Genomic DNA, 22,340 nt, shown 5'->3' on the forward strand with positions numbered 1-22,340 from the left:
TACTCAAAATGGCTATAAATGACTAACACATTCACTATCTAGGCTCCAACAGCTAGTACATTAACTACCATCAATAGCTAATTACTTATAACGACTAATTACCCACAGCTAATACATTTAAGTTTATTACAAAAACCCAACAAAACTCACCTGTAAATTTAAATGTTTCTTTTATTCTTCATCTCAATTCTTCAATTCTTCATTATGATGTCCATGTATAATGACTCTTCTCACGTGATTAACTAGGTTCTTCACTATCTTGGTGGCCAACTTGTTCTTTGCTTTGGTTGACTTCTTGTTAACTTTGGTCGGCTTGTCCCTAACTGGATTCTTTATTATCTCTATGGTCGGCTTGTCATTATACAAGTTCTTGTTAATAGGTTCAACTCCTTTTCAGAGTTGGCCCACACCCATGTATTATTGCGTTCAATCACATCAATTTCCTCAGCCATTTAAAGTCGTCACTTTTCATCTTACACCTACAATGCAGCTCTCAAATCCTTCTCGGCCTGTAACTCTTCTTGCGATCTTAAAACTTCTTGTTCAAATTCCAACCATTGCTTATGCAAAACGTGCTTTCTTCTCTCTAAGCTTGCTTGTAACTATGCATTGCCTCTAACCTCTTTTCAATTTTATGTTGTTGCAAAACACTTTTTTCAAGTTCTAGCCTTTGAATACGAAGCTCATCTCTGCACACATCCATGCTATCCAAGTTGTACGGATGCACCATTAAGCTTTCCAGATGCCTCACTAAGCTATCCGAGCTTTCCACTTGCTCCACCGACTTATCTGAGCTATCTACATGCTCCATTAAGATACCTAGGCTCCCCACCGAGCTTTCTAAGATGTTCACTTGCTCCACCGAGCTACTCAAGCTTTTCATATGTTTCACCACGCTGTCTAGACTATTTGCATATCTTATCGACCTCTCCTTGTTACTCGTATGTCTTTTTGAGTTGTCCTTGCTACTCAATTGTCTTTCTGAGTTCTCCATTCTACTGTGTTGTCTTGTCGAGCTCTCCACTTGCTTGTGCTTAACCTTCGAGCTACGTGCCATAATCAATAACATCGCTTTTTCTTCAACTTCTTATGTGATGTTGGTTCTCTTTTCTATTCCATTCTCAAATTGAAAATCTTTTGCAAAATGTCCAATCTTACCACAACTAAAACACTTATCCGAGTAGTACTCCTTTGCATAAAGGTCATACTTGCCACGCTTAAAACATTCAATGTTTGAGTTGCTTGACCGATCTCCTCTCTTTGGATCTTGTCCTCTTCCGTGCTAATTTTGTTGGTTGGATTGTTCTTTCACCTCTTCTTGTCCTTGGCTTCTACCACCAGGACCGCTTCTTACATCTCATCGGTATCGTCCTTTACTTTGAGTGTTCTAACCACCTCCCTTCATTTGGAGTAGATGATTAAGTGGCTATGCCTTCTTCTTCTTTCGCTTATCATACACCTTAAAGGAGTCGACAAACTCTTCAATCGTGAGATTTGATAGGTCATTGGATTCCTCAATTGCGCACACCATGTTCACAAAGTCATCTATCAAGAACCTCAAGATTTTCTTTAACACTCTGTTAACGAGCAACGTCTCTCCATTTCTACTAAGTTGGTTTATCACAATTTCAACCTGAGTTATGTATTCGGCTATTCCTTCTATCTCATTCATCCTCATGCTTTATAACTCGCCCCTAGGTGTTTCAAGTCTCATTTGTTTCACTCGCTCATCCCCCTTATATGTCTTCTTCAAAATGTTTGATGCTTCTTTTGAAGATTTTGCACTTGTAATCTTCTCAAAGCCATAATAATCATCAGCTTAGTACAATATGTACAAGGTGCCTTGTCCTTCATGTGTGCTGCTTTCAACACATTCAATTGAGCATTCAACCAATTCATGGTGTTTTCTGGCTCTTTGAGACCATTTTAATATTTTAATGTTTCAAATGTCGAAAGTATGCATAATTAATATATAGGATTAAAAAATTAGGTGTAACTATTATATGTGAAGAATATAATAGATGTATTAAAAATGGGTGACATTTTTATATTGTACACTTTAAAAATAGTTAGATGGTTTTCTTTAGTAGTACAAGGATATTTTAATGGTTTAAAGTTAAATATTAAAATCAAATGATGCTTTGTGTTAGCAATTTAAAGAATAAAATATATTAATGACATGAATATAAATATTAAAGATTTTTAAGGAAAAGAAACGTGTCAAATTTTTCATGTCATATATTATCTCAAAATCTTATAAAAGAAAACTGATTTAATAAGACTGTACTTGTTATTATTATTATCTAGAGTCACAGTTAGTTTAAAATTAAAATGAAAATTTTAAAAGTAGATTGTAACATTATTGGTTTAAAATTTTCAAAGATTAAAAATCACATATCATTTTTACAATTTTAAGAGATTAAAAAGGGGTATAACACCATCACTTTATGTGATTTTTAATCCCTTTAAGATTTTAAATCAATTATGTTAGTCTTTATTTTCAAAATTTTCATTCTAATATTAGACCAACTATAATCATAAAAAAAAATTATTTAATAAAAATATCAGTATAACATTTATATAAAAATTAAAATTAGTCTCAATTTGGAGAATAACAAAATTTTTCTATTTTAAAAAAATTGGAACTAAATTAAACAAAAATAATAATTATAGGAACCAATTTGAATATGAAATATTGACTGTGACACGTGTAATTGACTTGACATGCAAGTATGATTATGACTTTACACATTAACCTAAAAATATAAAAATAAAAATAAAAAATAAAAAAACAAAAAACCACAAACTAGCATATGACAAACACATATTACTATCCATTAATTATTTAAAGGACTTAAAAAAATCAAATTAAATAAAATCGATAAAAAATGTAAGTAAATCAAAAAAAAAAATTAAATTAAATAGACTCGATAAAAATAGAGAATAAATTAGTACATGTAGATTTTTAACACATATTCCTAACTTGAGGATTGAAACGATATTTGGATGAGTGGCTTCTAACAAACTAGATGATAAATTTTTATATTAATGTTTAGATATAATTGATTTGTAAAGTGAAGTGTACAATCATCAATAAATTATTTTTAGGCATATATCTAGTGAACTTGAGATCTTCAATAATCATAAAAAAATTACAAAAAAAAAAAACAATTAAAATGAAAAACATAATAAAAAATTTTTTGGTCAATAGTTTATTTCTGTTGTATAAGCGAAAAAAAGTTAGTTAAAATCATTCGAAAGGTAGAACAGATAATATATATATATATATATATATATATATATATATATATATATATATATATAATGTTTACCAAAATCTATCTGTTATTAATTATTATACATCATTATATTAACATTGTATTGTTTAAAATGCTTGGTTTTAGTATGCTTAACTGTTGTCTTCTGCAAACATTTTCCAGCTGTAAGGAAAATGAAAGGAATCTGAAGGCTTATAAAATATCATTCACCTCCATCACACATATGTATATAGTAACTTCATTATATAATGACAATTAATAAATTAACCTTAATCATTCAAGTTATTTGATTTCATTTATTTAATGTTCCGAATTTAACTTTAAACTTTGAATGTTAATGAAGCATTTATTTTCCAATTTTATTCCAGTAATAAATAGTTAATTAATAGTAATAATATTAATATTAGAGTATTTTATTGTAATATTTTAATTTTTCATTATATTTTATTGAATTAATTTATTATTTAATTATTTTAAACAATTTTTTTGCACTCTTTATTTTTTACGAGTTCAGTTTCAAAACCAATCACAAATCTAAGAAAAAATCTAATGGCAAACAAGATAATTTTTGCGATCACTCAAGCGCAAATATGCATTAGCTATAATTGCACTTAAGGACAGAACTATTTGAAAAATATTAAACATAAATTTTATCCTTAATAGAGTTGGATACAAAAATTGAAATAAAAAGAACAACATTTAAAAATGGTAAAATAAATTTGCATGATTACGAATACTATGCGGTCGGTAATCCAAGTAGGAGTTCAACATCCATAATTATAGAAATGAGAAAAATATTCATCTCTACAGATATTCTCAAATAAAAATCTGAGTAAAATATAGATATTTCAATTAGATACCTCAATTAGATATATGCAGATAATAGATAATGGATAGTACTGTTTATAAAAAGTCAGATATAAATATTATATATTAGTCGTACAATGTATTACTAGTAAAATATTAAAATTTAATTTAGATTTTATTAAGTTAAATTTAATTAAAATTAAAATTTAATTTATATTTTTCAATTTTATTTTAAATATATATATATATATATGAATAAATTTAAGTTTAATTTAATTTTATAACATTGATAAGATTAAGTTTGCACCTTATTTTTAGTCAATGTAAAACTTCTAACATATTCTTTTATGTCGAAGTATATACATTTTATGTGTGATATTAAAAATAGATAATTCGTTAACAGTTTGATAACAGGTGAAACGATATGTCTAAGAAATCTCGTCAGAATATATTTTTTAATTATGATTCTAATACCATGTTAAAAAATAAATTTAAGTCTAACTCAACTCTGTCTCACTCTGCCTCACGACAATAGGGAACTTCCAACATTATATAACATATTCTTAAAAAACTCAAAGATATCTTTTAAATGGATGTTCAAGGAATGAAACAAGTAACAAGTAGGATTTCTCTTGCGAATCGGATAGGATTATCTACTTCACCAATTGTCATCCCTCAGTACATCTTCAAGGCCAACAAAATAAAAGTAACAATAAAAACAATCATGGGTAACAATCGAAAACGACGACAGATATACCAAAAAAACAACAGAATACGACAAAGTAAATAAATCCATACAAGTATTTAAAAAGAAAGCAGAACAAAGTACAATCTCTGAAATGTGGAGATGATGTAATTTGGTATAGTATGAATAGAACAGAAGAGAAGTTACTTAGCATAAAAAGAACATTGAAAGGCACCAAAATGAGACTATCTTGCCAAAACAAATTCTATACCACTTTGAGAAAAGGAAGAAGCATCAAAACAAAATATAAAGTTGCATCAAATGGAAGCTACAAGTTGAATTGCACTTTGGCGTATTTGTTCATGACCCTCTACAGTAAAATGTGGACCTATATTCCCTAAGACTTCTGTTTCAAGTAACCCTTGTAGTCAAAACCAACTCTTTTTAAGAAAAAAAAAATGTGCAGTAGCCATGTATCATCTCTGGACAGACAAAAGAAGATGCAGCTCAAAATCGGAAGCATGTGATTTGTAATCAACTTCTAAGCTTGTCCAAAATTTTCCCACTTCCACCACCAAATACACCATCTCTTTTAAATTGAACCCTCCACAACCAATATTTAAGCTCCAAAGTTCTACTTCTCAACCAATGATTTACCTTCCAAACAAGGAGAGAAAGATCCTTAGATGTTGAGTGCAGGTAAACATGCACAAATTTGTAAAATTTTGCATCCTTGACAATGCTCCTAACATTTTTACAAACATTCACCAGCTATTTTCCCTTTTTATGTGACTTTTTGGGGGTTAACAAGATGGAGCCTCGCGAACTCTGCATCTGATGTCCAAAAACATTCCTCAATGGTCCAGCTTCGTCGTCATTGTCATCACTATCAATGTCATCGGGAGTGTGCCTATTCTGGTATCCTCTGCGCTGCAACATAAAGACATTGAAGTAGTAGCTAACTAAATCTGCCCTGCTTTTATCAGGAAATGCCCTAAAAATATAGTCCCAGTAATATTTCTCAAGTGATGGAGGGTTTGACCGAACCACATCCTCAAATTTTTTCTCTTCTTCTTTTGTCCACATTAGTCTAACATCTTCACCAACCCGATCAAAGTCCCAGTCATAAAATGCATCACCCAATTCCAGCTGAACTTTGGCCCTTTTCTCTGAAATGTGGAATCTTACACACTCAATAGAACCTTCTTCTGAGCAGCCACATGAACCTTGTCTCCCCTTTCCTATGGGGTCCCTTTCAATAAGTCCTGTATTTACTATTTGCTGTGGCCATATTCGAGTCCCTAACCACTTAGAATCACTTTCAGAAGTCACACCAGTCCATTCTGGTAGTTCGGCTTGATGATTTGTCCCCAGAGGAATGCGTACTGTTGAACATTTGTCAAGACCTGAATTTGCGTCTGAGGAATCAAGCAACTCAGATTGACCTTCAGTGTGAGAACTTGGTGTTCTGTTCTCAGTTCCCAAAGATGAATCAGAAGAGCTTCGCAATGATTGTAGCTTCTTGTCACATTTCAACCTGTCTCTGAGATTGTAGTTTGTCACAACTTGATCTTCATACAAGCAAGGGTGCATCTTCTGATTCTATAAAATGACATTAGGCTTGAGTATGATATCAAAAGAATATGAAATTTGTTTACTCGAATATATAAAATGGCAGCATTAGGACAAAGATTCGAGAATCTACAGAACAAGCTATTAAAAAGAACAAGACATTTATTATCCAAAAGCATTCAACTAAACCAAGAACTTGTCTATAGATGGTAATTATATACTTGACACTTATTATATAAACTAACTTCAACTGATCTCTGCTTTTATAGTTTTATTTTTAATATGCAATTTGGTGTATATCCTCCATTATGGAGGCACAAATACACAAGTTACCCATGTCTAAGTAATCAAAGTAGCCCCCAACAACTTTATTAATCCAAAAACACACTTACTTTCAAGATTAATAGTACACATATACAAAGTTTTTCTTCCTTGTTTATTGAGCCCCTTTTCATATATATTATAGATTATAGAAGAAAGAGTCTATGTCAATAGATTTGATTTCCATGCAAAAATGACACAATAATCCGAGTATTTAAAATATGGAAGATATGAAAATAGAATTTATTCACACCATAATTTACAGATAGATAAGTAAAGTCTATAGTTTACGTAAATTCAACTTCTAAAAATGACTCGGAAACTCCTAAGAGTTTAGGTAATAGAAAAAATAATATTAAAAAATCTATTACTGACAACTAAGCTGAACAAAATACTAATAGAACAATAATACTTAATTTTCAACTTCATAATAAAGCAAAATATAGAATTACAAAAAGAAAATTTTATTAGCACATAGTAATAAAAAATATTAAATTATATAAATAACCAAATTATATATAAATTAATAAAAATACAAGCTATTAAAGAGAACTTTTACAAAGCAGTTTAATTCTTCAAATCATTCGAGTCACGATAAAACTTTGTCATTTAGAGTAAATGGGAGGAAACTTACATTTGATTTCAAACTCGTTGTCTCCCTACTAACTCAAGAGTTTATGTAATTTTATGTTAATTTGACAAATCTACCCAAAAAACTGTTTGATAGAGTGTTGGCATATTCTGTTTATCTAGAATTGTAAAATCATCAGTGAAGAGTTAACTTTAGTTTGACATCCACAGATGCATGCACAAGCTCAAAACAAACAAGACTAATGATATGAATATACAGTTTCAGCACAAAAACAATGTTATGCAGTCCAACATTATAGTTCATACTTCATCGGTGATCTGCATGGCAAACAAAATATTTATTTCCCCCAAATAAAAAGGGTAAGGAAGCTGACAATAAAAGTAGGGATCAAAAGAATAACGAAGTTCAAAGTAACCAGTGCAAACAAAGATTATTACACATTCATGAACAAATACACTTGAGGAAAGGAAAAGCCAGGTGTGCTTGATTAGTCAACAAATAAGTTTCACACAAAAAGAATGTAAGAAAGATAAACATAATGAAAAATATGTACAAATATAGAAAAACTTTTATCAGACATACTCATTTTGAGATTATTAATGTTTAAGCATGTAGTAGAAACAAGTTCATTTACAAAGCAATTTAAAGTTAGCTAATTTTATAATTTCAAATTACCTGCCAACTACGTTGTTCATTGCTATGCTCAGAACCTCTTCTGTAAAAAGCACCTTCCCGAAACAACAGCACCTGCTTCCACACCTCCTGACTAGTATAAGACTTCCACTTTGACTTTTCAGGTATTGAACCAACTTCAGGATCACCAGGATTCTTTGCAACACCAGTAACCCAGTTCAGCATATCCATTGCAGACTCTCGCATTCTCTTACGACTAGGACTATTATCACTATCATCACTAGATGAATCCAACACAGACCCCTCTCTCTTCCTCTTGTGACCAGAACTATCACCATCACTATTACCACCAGATGCATCCAACACCAAGCCCTTATCATCACTGTCGTCACACTTCTCGCCTCCACTCACCACTCCAGTCCCACTGTTGTTAGCCCCATCTGATACATCCACAGCCTGCTCTTCAGGCATTTTCCCTCCATCAAACCCTTCCTTCCCTCCCATCAAATCATTTCCCTTATCCGAGTTTCCAAGAACCCCTTCATCCATGTCATGGTCCGGCATCTCCGAATCAGAACATTGTCTATGTTCACCTCCTTCATCACCACTACCTTTCACCCCATTATCACTGGATAACTCCCTCCCATCTAAGTTGTGATCATCTTCATCCATACCACCCTCGACATCCTCCCCGGCCAAAACCACCCTCTCATCGCCACAACCGGAAAACAACCCTTCCACCTCAGCCTGCAACTCCATTAACCGCCTCCCAAACTTATCCCTGTTATCCACCACACCAAACTCCGGAGACACCTTACTCTCAGCAACTTTCTTCATCCATGAATCCAAAGCACTCAAGTACCTACTGTAAACCAACTCAACAGAGGACCCGACACTCACTCCCATCCCAGACTCCTCCCCAACCGAATCCCACAACTTCCCATTGCAAACGGCATCGTATCCACCCTTCCCTCTCACCACCAAAAACAACCTATACAAATCCACGTCCTGCCCATCAGACAGCATTGGAGGATAATGCAAAACGCAATTAAACGCACAGATCTCACTAAAGAACTCCGCAAACAACCTCTCGAAACAGCACAAAGAATCGTCGTTCGAGCCTCCCACAATGCCACCACTATCTTCTCCGCGAACACCGCCGTCGAACTGCAACCGCCCTGCCATGGACATCGAATTCAAACCCTAGAAACATATAATCCCACTCGCAATGACCCATTTTTTTCAAATTTTTAAAACAGGTATTTTTTTTTTAGATTTTCTTTTTTTTTCGATAAATCGATGAAAACAGTTTCAAGGGTTGTGAAATTGGCACCGATTGAGAATCCGGGTCGGGGTCAAAAGTAGATTTTGGCGGGAAAATGGAAAAGGGTGAGGATCTGATACAATCTAGGGCTTGTTTGGTCTACCACCTTTGTGTGTGAGGAGGAAATGTTTTCATTGTCCCGCGCTTTCTTTCTCTCTCTACAGTGATGTTAATTGCAGAGAGAGAAAGTGGGTGTGTGAGAGAAATGGGGTTCGGGGCTAAAATTCAAGTTTTCAACAGACGCAGACCCTCTTCTTCAATATCTGAATTTTCATTGGAAGTAAAAAAGAAAAAAGAGAGAGACGTACCAGTTATTAGAGACAGGGTTTCGATGGACCCTATGATGAGTCTTTGTGTTGTGACTTCCTTGACCTTTGCCTAAACTATGTGGCTATTCATTCATTTTCCATTTTCCCCCTTTTCTATTTCAATTTCTTTTGGGAGAATTTACAAGTTCCATTTTCATAAATCTGAAAAAAAAAATAGGGATTTAATAGGGTTTTCTGATGAGGGTGAAGTTGCTTGCATCCACAGCATCATCCTCTTGTTATATAGGAGCCTTTGGGGGAACCACTAACCTTGGTTAGTATTTAACTACATCATGGTTGAGTTTGGATTATTATAATTATTAAAACTAATATTATTAATATTATTATTATTGGTGGACTTGAATTATTTCTTTAACTAGGTGAGGAAAAATATTTAATTAAGAAAAAGGAGCTTTAATATGAAGAGGTATGAGATAGGTTGTTCTCATCAACACATGGTTCCATTGTCAATGGTTCTCTTAGATTTCAAGATTTATCATCTTCCTTCCCAATAACATACCAAATTCATTTCATATATTCAATCTAATCCTAATTTTTATTTTATTTTATAAAATTAAATATATTTTTGTTTTTAAGTTTTTAGTGAAAATTGAAATTAATCCCTCTTATAAATTTTAACCAATTTAGTCTCTCAATATTATAAATACATAAATTTAGTCATTTAAACCAAATTTTATCAAGTTTATTTGACGTTTCAAACACATCTCATCATATTATTTTACTTTATTTATCTCGTTTGACACATGTTTGTTTCAATGTTAGCTAAAAAACACATTTCAAACACCAACTAAACTTTACAAATTTGATTAAAATAACTAAATTCACACATTTAAAGAATTGAAAAACTAAATTGGTTCAAAATTTGTTAAGAAGAATTAATTTTAATTTTCACGAAAAGTTGAAGCACAAAATCATATTTCACCTTATTAACTTATATTATAATTCTAAATGTTGGGGATTTGATCTCCTATAGTTCTTTCTAATCTTAAAATCTATCTATTTTTATTCGTATATATAAATTGAAATCTATGACTACTTAAAATCAAATCCAATGCTTTCCTTAAGAGGGTTGTTGGATTTTTTGAATAAGGTGATTATGATTCACCACAACCTTATCATACACACCAATACATCTAAACCCAAGTTGCATAAATTAAAAATTGTATGCTGTCACCCAATATTTAAAATTACCTATTGAGAATTGTGTGTGTTTATAGTTAATAATTTTTACACATTTGGTATAAAATCAAAATTCATTTTAAATAGTATTTATATTTATTCTTAAATATATTAGTTTTATTTTTTGATATTAGTCTTATAATTTGTGTTGATAATGTTTTATCTAACTTTTATAAGATGCATGGATAGAATCCTTTATAATTGAATTTAGAGGTTGAACACACTTTTTTTATAATAATTTAGAAACCAAAAGTATATTTAACACTTTAATATTTTATGTTATTATTATAGTATTTATATATTTTAAAAAGTAAAGTATTGGTTTAGATTAATAATTACTAATATATTTTTCTTTTAGTGCAATAAAAGAATTACAATTTTAACACAAAAAGTTTAATTTCATTAGTTTTGTTTAAATATAATGTGTTTTTATTAAAAAAAAAATAGCATTGTATGTGAATGGAGTCTTTCACCTTTGTAAATTTAAAAATTTTAGTGAATTCTTTAATGAAAATTACATATTAATACTAATTTATTTTTCTTTAATTAACAAACATAATTATTAAAGTTCAAACATTTATTCAATTATTTTAATAATCAACGGAGTTCAAATAAAATTAACGAAATTAAATTTTTGTATTAAGAATGATTTTTTTTTCTCATTATATTAAAAAATATAAATACTTATTATACTCACGATTATGTATCCTTAAAAAAAATTAAGAATTAAATAATATAAAATAATAAATATCAAATACCATTTTTCAAAGACTAATTATTTCTGAAATAGTATATTATTATTACTAAAAGTATAGTTACTATTATAACATATAGTATTTCAGATTTCAATCACAATATTTCTGAAACAAATATATGATATCTCAGCTAATAAATTAGTATTAATTATTGAGTTGTAATAAATTTATATAATAAATAACATTAATTTATAATATCAAATTATAAATAATTAACATTAATTATAAATTTTAAATAATATTAATGTCAACAATAAATTTTTTCACTAAATACAATAAAGAGAATTAAATTCAACTCTATTTAACATTAACCACTGTTATAAAATTTAAATTTTATAAGATATTTAATGATTTTTTTCGTATTTTTGTGAAGTTGTTGTAACTCCCAGTGGTTAATATAAATTTTAAACTAAAACTCTCACTCATTTATAATATCACAATATTATCGAAGAAAAATTGATATTAATAGATAATTAATACATTTATATAAGATATTAAGATTTTTTTTTTGTTATAAATAAAGCTAAGAACAAAGAGAAGTCAATGAAGAATAGAAGATGAGAGAACAGGGAGCAATTTTTTGTTGTATCTTATAAATATTAATCATATAAATCATATGAGTAATTGTACCAGATCAATGGATGACCATTAATTCATAATATTAATAATTTCCTTTTGGGTGTCTATTGATAAGAAAATGTGTCTCCCTATTAGAAAAAAAAAACTTTGGGATAAAAACGTAGTGAAGGTAAAAAAGTACATTATTCTATATAATATTGTTCTTTACATCTTTTATTTCTCCCATCATGTAAACTTACATAATTAAGATGATGAAGTCCAATCTTATGAATCAATTACTCAGAAATTCTCGTTGGCAAATCGAATCTTTTGGATCTCTCCGTCATCATTTATTTGAAGATCATGAGTGAAAAAGAATTTTGAAAGAATATGTTTTGTTCTGTCTCTTTTAATATGTGTTTCTTTCAATTGAGCAATGCATGCACTATTTGTCTTCATATGTGGTTGATTTCATTTTTTCCGATAAACCACAAGTTTGTCGTACATGTTATAGACCTTAACCAAACGCCTTTATGACTCGCCTTATGTAATGCTAAAATTTTCGCATGATTTGACGATGTTGTTGTTATTATTTGTTTCACATACCGCCATAAAACCACAGTGCCACCACATGTGAACAAATATCCTATTTGTGATCAACCATTATGAGGATCGAATAAATAATTTGCAGCATCACGCATGTATATACGCATCTTTTAAATATGCATGATATTATATTAGTATATTGTAATATTGTAATGTTATTAATTTAATATACAAAATAAATTTATATTTATTAAAATGTAATAAAATGAATGGAGAAAATATGAGAAGATAACTTTTCATCAATATAGGAAAAAACAATAGAGAAGATAGACAGATTTATAGAAAACAAGTAAAAATAATTGTTAACTTTTTAAAATTTTAAAAATAATGATATTGTAAAGGGTAAAATTTAAATTATGAAATTTAGACACGAAAGAGGATTCCTCTTTATATACACTAGCAAAACATAGGTGTTGTTACGCTTGTGTGTTTGCATTTTTTAATCTTCATATAAATTAAGTTAAGATCAATAAAAAATATATAATTAATTTTTTAAATAGTTGTTCAATGTAAAATGAGGAGAATAAAATATCTACACAAAAGAAGTTTTCGATGAATTGTTAAAGTCATAAGAGGTTTTTAGGACAATGGTTATATAGGTAAATTATTTATAAAATAATTAATTTTTAAAATAATAATTTAGGATAAAACAAAAAAAAAATGAAATGTGGAACCAAAAGAGGATATCTGTTTATATATTATTATAGATTAGTGTAAACACATGCGTTATCGCGCCTGTATGTATGCATTTTTTAAATATATATGATATTATATTAGTAAGTGATAATATTGTACTTTCATTAAGATAATATACAAAATAAATTTATTTATTAAAAACAAAGTGGAATAAATGGAGAAAATAAGAGAATTTAACAATTAATGAATACAGAGTAAATTTATATTTATTAAAACAAAGTGAAAATAAATGGAGAAAAGAAGAGAAAATGTCTATTAATGAATAAAAGATAAAAAAACTAATAACTATTAGAATAGTTTATAGAAAACATGCAAAAACAATTGGTAGTCTTTAAAAAATAAATAAGTAATTATATTATAAAGGGTAAATTAGAAACAAGTAATTGTATACACAAAAAAGAGAGAATCCTCTTTATATATAGTTATAGATAATTACAAATAACTATTAGAATAGTTTTTTAGAAAAGGTTAAAATACCTTTTTGGTCCCAAATTTCCTCAAATTTTGTCAAATCAATCACAATTTTGTTTTTGTGCCCAAATAGGTTTTAATTCTTGTCAATTTTGTTAAATTTGGTTTTTTTGTTAACACCGTTTAAATCATTAACGGTCATGAACCATAATTGTCACCTGTCACTTTGTGGTTTTTTTTTTATTTTTTTAAATGTCCACGTGTCAACCCATTAGCATGTTACAGTCAATGTTTTATATTCAATTTGATCCATATATTTGTTATTTTTATTCAATTTAGTTCCAATATTTGTTAACATGAATCAATTTTCTCCCTTTCCAAATTGAAATCAAATTTATTTTTTATATTAAAATTCACATTTTTTTTATTAAATACTTTTATATAATATATTAAAATTCACATCATTATAACTTTTATATAAAAATTAAATTTGGTCTCATTTTCTTTAGCGACAAAATTTGTCAATTTTAAACAAAATTGAACAAAAATAACAAATATATGATCAAATTAAATATAAAACATTGACTCTGACATGTGACACATTGTTGCTGAATTGACACATTCAAAAAAAGTTTAAAAAAATCAAATTTTAAAAATAAAAAAAAATAAAAAAGATTATTTTTTTAAAATAAAAAATCACAAATTGACATATGGCCATAACTGTGCATAGCCATTAATGATTTTAAATTGAATAAAATTGACGAAAATTGAGACTTATTTGAGTATAAAAACAAAATTATGATTGATTTGACAAAATTTGACAAAAATTGGGACCAATATTATTTTAACCTATAGAAAACATGTAAAAATAATTTTTAAATCTTCAAAAACAAATAAATAATTATATTGTAAAGGGTAAATTAAGAATAAATAATTATGAACAAGAGAATCTATTTATATATATATATATATAACACTTAGGTTTAACCCTTTAGCAAATAATAATGGCGTAAGTCCTTTACTCCTAAAAATAATTATACAAATCTTTAACTCTTATTTTTATAAAATTACTTTTATGTTTTTTAAAATTATATTTTTCTACGTAGAGAAATACCAACACTCTAACATAAGCTTCATAGTTAATAATATTTTTTAAACAAAATAAAGTTAATAAATTTGAGATTAATTGATAATGTCAATTACTCATTATTTCAAATATTTTCTCACATGATGACAAATGAAAATGTCTTTGGGTATAATATGATCTATGATAATAAATTATCTCTGATCAATTAGGTATGGATACAATTATCGACAATATTTAATTTTTTAAATCGAAAATGAGAATAAAAATGGATTTGTATATTATTATTTAATATTTATACACATATATAATTTATTTAATATTTGACATTCGAATAAGAAAATATGTATATTTTTTGATAATTTTTTTTAAAATAATATTTAATTAATATTTATAAACAAATATTATCATTCTTTTATGGAAATAAAAATAATATTTACTTAAAAAAATATAATGAAATAATCAAGCCACGCCTATTCACGCCTATTCGTTCATCCATATTATTAACATTAATTTTTCATTAATTAAAATTTAAATTTGACGTATAAAATATATTAAAGTTCCAATGAGGCATTTATAAGATTTCTAAAACGTTCAAAAGAGAAGTTTTGCTGTATTTTTTTTTCAATAATGAAGATAGTAAATTGAAAATTACTAAGTTAACTGAAAATGAATTGTGATTTTTTTTAAATGTTTGAATTTGAATAAAATAATTTCAATAATTTTAAATACTTAATATTCATACGTTTGGTTTTAGTTATTTGATATCAATTATTCCTCATTCAAATAAATCCCTTTTAAATATTAAATATCAACTATTCACAATTTCAATAACATATTTGTGCAAAATTTTGAATTTTATTTTTTCTATAAAATATATAATTTAAATGATTTAAATTTTAGTTTAACTGTTTTATTCAATAAAGAATTTTCAAATTTTGTTAGATGTTAAAATTTTAAAGTTTATTAATTACAGTTTTCAAATAATAAAAACTAGTAAACTTGATATTTTTTCTATAAACTTTAAATTTTCAAAAAAGAAGAAACGTGTGTTAAACTTTAGAATAATTGAAACCAGAAAATTGAAACTTACTTAGTCAACTTCATTTTTTTATTACTTTTGAGATTGCGTGTATAACGTTTAAATTTTCAATAAAATATAGGGTCATGCTAATCGGTTCGTAGATAACTGAAATAATAAATGAATTCTGACCTTATTAATAATTGTTTATTTTTCTAATAAAAGATAATTAATATTATATTGTCTGTATGGATATTTTTTTTCTTTAAATAAAGTAAAAATTACAATAATCAATAAAGTTATCATAGTTATGATTCATTTAATATTATAGGTGTTTATGAATTTTTACAAAATTTTATGTTCATTCATTACACCTTAAACAAGGTTTATAGGACACTAATTACTAAAAAACTTATATTTTTTACCAATTTTATTTTGAAAATTTTTTGGTAGGAAATACTTATAAATTTTGTTGAGAAAAAAATTTGCAAAAACTTGCTACTAATTTTCTTGCAAAATATTTTGAATAAATTTTTTTTTCGCAACAAATTTTGCAGAAAATACTTGCAGATTCTATAATTTTGTAGGAAATTATTACCTATGAAGGAATTACATGTCAATTTTTTTTTTTAAATGGCAGAAAAAAAGACTTTTTTTGCAATTTTTTTTAACAAATTTGCAAGAAAAATCTCATATAATATGAGAATTTCTAATTGTGTGGTTAGTAGAGATGACAAATAAACTCACCCTCGTGGGTATTGCGCAAACTCGTTCCCGTTTTTACGAAGAATCCTCTCATTGACTGGGTATGGGTATGGGTATGGGTATGGGTATGGAGATGGAGAATTCTCGACTTTTTCAATTAGATACGGGATGTACATATCCCCGCCATAATTTCGGTCCATGCTATATCTCCGTTCTCGTTTAAATTATTAAAATATTCATAATTAATTAAGTAACCCTATATATATATACCCGCCATAATTTCGGTCCATGCTATATCTTCGTTCTCGTTTAAATTATTAAAATATTCATAATTAATTAAGTAACCCTATATATATATATATATATATATATATATATACTTTCTATTTTTTATTTCTTCTAATTATTTGGTTTGTCATGAAACGCATTCATATCTTTAATATATTTTTCAATTTAGCATAACCTTTGTGTAATTATGTTAAAATGATGTATGTCAATTAAAAAAAAATTATGTCTCACATTTGAGTATTTCTATTATTTTTTTAGTATTTTTATTTATTGTATATTTTACTTTCACATGAGAATGTTTAATATTCTCAATGTAAGTGTTTAATAGCATAAACTTTTCATTTATTATGTAATATAAAAAAATTCTTTATTTATTATTATTAATTTTTGTTTCATTTGAAGAACTTTTTTGCTTCGCTAAAATATTTTTTGTTATTTATTGATCATTGAGTATATATATTGATATTTGAAAAGTTTTCTTAGATCTCTAAGGTATTTTTCATCTTATCATATCTTTAATTATACAATTATTTTCCTTTGTGCGATTTATTTCAATAGTTCATCTAATTGTTTATAAGACACACATTTATTAATTTTTTAATATTTTTATTTGTTGTTTATTTTCATCATGTAAAATACTATTTCGATATATTTTATCTAATTATTTTATATTTTCTAACTTATTATCAATCATATTGTAATTTTTTCCCTATAATTGTATAAATAATTTTTATTTACTATTATATAAAAATTTAATGTAATTGCCATGAATATTTTTTTATCACCATCCAACATATATTGGAGTTCAAAAGATACAAGGTTTATGTCAAAATTTTATTATTATGTTTATTATTTGTTCTTTGCGTCATTTTGATCAAGTGTTGTATTATAACTTTTATTTTTATTTGTGTATAAAAAAGAGATTCATTAAAATTTAAACAATTTAAGTAAACAAACATTTAAAATATATTTTAATATGAATATTTGTTTTCCTTTTATATTTTAAAAAAAATATTTTTAAATTTTATCAACTAGGTTTCATTAATGTTTGTAAATTTAATAAATGTTTTGTTTCTCATGAAATTTTATTTGCTATTCTAATCTAAAATATAGACAATTATAATTTATTTCAAAGTATTTGATATCAAAGAAACAACCATCATATCAATATTGAATATTTAATAATATTATAATTACTTTACCGTAATTTTTTATTATTTAATAAAAATTAATATTGAAGTAGTAAGAAAACGGGTACAAGTATGAGTACGAGATTATACCCGTTACCTGATGGGGATGAGGATGAGACAAAAATTTGATACCCGTTGGGTTTGGGTATGAGAATGTTGATGAATTTTTTCTACTGGAATGGGTATGGAAAAGCGAAACTCATCTCCGTCCCGTCCTGTTGCCATCCCTAGTGGTTAGCATTCTCCATTGAAAATTTGTTAAAATATATTTTAGGGTCTTGATAACCAGTACTCTTAAGACATTGGTTAAAAATAATAAATAAGTATCGAATTTTACAAAAATTCATTATTAAAAGTGATATTAAATGAATTTTGACTTAATAATCATTAATACAATTTTACTTTATTTAGAGAAAAAAATATCTATAAATATTATTGTGTTTAATATTTTATTTAATTCATATCAATAAAAAATTAAAAAGTTATAAAATAATTATATTTAACGTTATTAAAAATTAAAATATAATTAAACCTATTTGTTTTAAAATTTAGAGAAAAACCAAAAAAAAAATATTAAACATCTAAAATCTTTAAAAAAACAATTAAAATAAAAATTAAATAAATATAATAATTATATTTTAATGTTGTTATAAATTTTAAAGAGATTTTTTTTTTACAAAAATTATATACGATATTTTTTAAGTTTTCATATTTCAAACTTTCACAGAAAGATTTTTTAAATGTTGGAGAAATATTTTTTTTTCTTAATAGAGTCTCTAGAAATTTCAAGGTGATTATTTTGTATAAAAATATTACTTAAAAAATTTTAAAAATATTTTTATCTTTATAAAATATGTTATATAAATTTATAATATAATTAATTAGTTGTTAAGTATTTCAGTTTTTAATATAAAAAATATTAATTATACTTAAAGAATAATAATTTCCCATAAAAAAGACACGTGTAATGTGTATAATATGATGGAACTGCCTATGATGTCTCGTTCCTCCTGTCCTAACTTAGTGGGGACACCAAGAAGTTCCATTGCCAACCATAAAAAAAAAATAGTTCATTTGATCAATCACATGTTCACAATAATTTATGCAAATTTGATCAAATTCTATTTCAATAATTAATGTCATTTTATTTATGTTGTATTCTAATTTCTAATTAAAATTTATATAATTAGGATGATGTATAGAAAAAAAAAATACTAATCATTGGAGAATTTTATTCCAATTAATATGATGTTATGATTGAGTTGTATTCTACAAAATTTTATAATGATCAAGACAATGTAATTAAAGAATTTTAAGTTTTAATTGTGTATTTAAGATGTGTATATGATGTAAGGTTGGTTAATTCTAGATTTAGATGGAGTGGGATAATTATGTTTAAGTTGAGTGGGTGAAAATAGTAAATTCTGGGTGTTGGTATGGTAAAACAAGTTTGGACTTTTGTTTGATGGGTTAGAACAGAAAACAAACTCATAGAAGGAGTGAGTTTAGTACACCGTTTCTTCCTGCACTCCCATTAAATCCATAAACCCTAAATTATCTCTCATTAAACTTATAATAAAATCGTAAAAGTTACCCCTACAACTCATTTTCCAAATTGTGAAATCTCTAAGATATTTTTGGATTTGAAAACACGTTCCAGAATACATTAAAAAAAAATACATTTTAGAACCTTCATTCTATAATAGATTTCCAAATTAAGAAATATTTTTTGGATTACATAATTGGGAATGCATTTAAAAGAATTACATTTTGAATGTGAAATTTATAATACATTTTAAATTGTGCAATGTGGAAACACCTTTTAGATTATACAATTCCAAATACATTTTAAAAGATGGAATAGGTGTTTCTCAAGGTATTTGTAGCAATTTTCTCATATAATTGTTTATTTTTGATAAACTAATTTTAAATTATGAAAAAGTAAAATTTTTTATTATTACATTTTAGACTTAATTAGTAATTTTATTTCTATATTTACATATCGAAATTGATTTGGTTTGTACATTTATTTTTAACTCAATTGAGTTTCAATATTTGTTAAATAGAGTCAATGTGACTCTATGTGTTAAATTGGTATTTGAAAGATGACCACATGTCAGTCTAATAAAATTAAATACTTTATTAGTAATTTAGTCTCTATATTATTTAAATAAAGATAATATGGTCCATGTTAGAAATATTTTAATATAATTTAAAAAATAAATAATAAAAATAAAAATTCTACTGTTACTTATGTTTTTATAGACCTTTAATTTATGAGTTAATGTTTTTAATGACTAACGGCTATATTATTATTACTATTTACTCATTTGTCTCCTTTTCTACCCATAAATTAGACATGTCAAAGTGAGCCAACCCGGCTCACACGGGTTGGCTCACCACGAGCCGGGTTGAAAATGAGTGAACCCAACCCGGCTCACTTTCTGGTGAGCCAGAAATTTTGTAACCCGGCTCAACCCACCACGGGTTGGTGGGTTAAGTGGGTTGGCTCACCAACCCACCTAAAAAAATTATTTATTTATTTATTTTAGTATTCAAATATTTAAATAAATTTTTAAGTAACCCCTGAGATAACAATCATAGTAAAATAAAAAATCAATGTTTTGATCATGCTCACCACCAATATATGAAGAAAATTATTTCCAAGAAAGTATCCATTAGTCTAAGAAAGCATGACTAATATTACAAATTTTTTGTCATGCTATTCAACAAAATATAAATAAAAAACTATACATTTTTTTCATGCTAATTTTAAAAAAATTGTTTATAAGACGGTTACTTGAGTAATTTACTATAAAGATTATAGTTAAAGATTAAAGTAACAACATATATATATATATATATATATATATATATATATATATATATATATATATATATATATATATATATATAAATTGACAATCAAATTAATTAAACATTCAAACTATTCAAATATAATTAAGCAACATTCTAACATTTAAAAATATTAAATTGTGAACAAATATAAAAGAAGTAGTAAATAATTATTAAAAAAATTAAAAATAAATTAAAAAAATTAAAAAAAAATGTAAAAAAATGTTGGTGGGTTAAGTGGGCCAACCCACCATCAACCCGGCTCGAACCCGTTTAACCCATGGGTTAAGTGAGCCGGGTTGAGTTCAACCCACTTTTGAAAAAGTTGAATTTTTTTCAACCCAACCCGGCTCGAACCCGTGGTGAGCCGGGTTGGCTCACGGGTTGAAACCCATTTTGACATCTCTACTATAAATACCACATAGGTGCATGGGAAAGACACAACAACAGAACAACAACAGAGACAACAAACACTAGAGTTTTTTCTTACAAATGTTCTCTTCTTTTATTCTCTATATTATCCTTCGCTGCACTCGATCGATCTGACGGGTTGTTGTATCTTGGGAGAGAAACGCATATGATAAGAAACACATGATTGTGTATTTGTTTAGTCCTGTGCAGTAGGGGCGTTTTCTCTCTAATAGAAAATACTAATACCAAACTCATAAAAAAAATTTAGGAGAAGCAAAAAATGCAAGGTCGTTTGTCTTCTTGGCTAGTCAAACATGGACTAATTCATAGATCCTTGGGTTTCGATTACCTAGGAATAGAGACTTTACAAATAAAGCCCGAGGATTGGCATTCCATTGCTGTCATTTTATATGTATATGGTTACAATTATCTGCTATGCGTGTCTCAACCCAAGCTATTTCTACTCCTTTCCTTGTTTATTTTTATTTATTATTGTTATTATAATTGTTGATCTCTGATTAATATTCTTTGATTTATATACATGTCTCAGTGTTATTATTGCTTTAATAATTATTATTATATCATTTTATATTTTTATTATTAGTAGTATTATTGGAGTAATCATTTTCTAACATTCTTAGAGAGAAAAATTACTATATTGTTATTTCTATTTTTTGATTACTCATATGCTTTCGTTTCTATTGTTAAAAATAATATGGAGCTGAAGACTGAAAACACTTTTTATGAACCAATGTGTTTGTTATGGTTATAATCAAATGAGTTTCAACTAAGTCTAAAAATTGATGTGTATAATTGTTTCTATTTTTATTGGTAACAATAAATGAAATTATGCATAAATGAAATTCCTGCTCATTGAATAATTTTTTGTGATGTTTATAGCTAATGTTTTTGTTGTTATATTGATTTATGCTTTAATATTGTCTATTCTTACCATTGATAAAGATGTTCTATATCATGTATATATTTAAAGTGTTTGTATGAAAATAATTATAAAATAATTTATCATACTAAAACTACT

General features: G+C 27.0%; 1 protein-coding gene across 2 annotated transcripts; it reads right to left on the minus strand.

Moving 5' to 3' along the window:
- Nucleotides 1-4,918: 4,918 nt before the first annotated feature.
- LOC114167175 (AT-rich interactive domain-containing protein 1-like) lies at nucleotides 4,919-9,734 on the minus strand. Of its 2 annotated transcripts, XM_028052168.2 has the most exons (3): nucleotides 9,521-9,734; nucleotides 7,931-9,066; nucleotides 4,919-6,372 (listed from the first exon to the last, which is right to left on the minus strand). In XM_028052168.2, the coding sequence occupies exons 2-3, from the start codon at nucleotides 8,912-8,914 to the stop codon at nucleotides 5,542-5,544; spliced, it is 1,815 nt and encodes a 604-aa protein (XP_027907969.2). In that variant the 5' UTR covers nucleotides 8,915-9,066; nucleotides 9,521-9,734; the 3' UTR covers nucleotides 4,919-5,541. The 2 variants fall into 2 exon arrangements, with proteins under 2 accessions (XP_027907969.2, XP_027907968.2); XM_028052167.2 differs by lacking the exon at nucleotides 9,521-9,734 and having other exon boundaries at nucleotides 7,931-9,500.
- Between the last annotated feature and the right edge of the window lie 12,606 nt (nucleotides 9,735-22,340).

Source organism: Vigna unguiculata, chromosome 10, assembly GCF_037176805.1.
Source record: "Vigna unguiculata cultivar grain cowpea cultivar isolate G323 ecotype 2 chromosome 10, ASM3717680v1, whole genome shotgun sequence".
Lineage (NCBI taxonomy): Eukaryota > Viridiplantae > Streptophyta > Magnoliopsida > Fabales > Fabaceae > Vigna > Vigna unguiculata.

What these genes read in the sequence shown, in the direction of transcription:
- LOC114167175 (XM_028052167.2), bottom strand. Translation starts at nt 9,079, where the DNA reads ATGTCCATGGCAGGGCGGTTGCAGTTCGACGGCGGTGTTCGCGGAGAA. An exon ending in ATGAACAACGTAGTTGGCAG is followed by an intron (nt 6,373 to 7,930) that starts GTAATTTGAAAT and finishes GTCATTTTATAG; the next exon opens with AATCAGAAGATGCACCCTTG.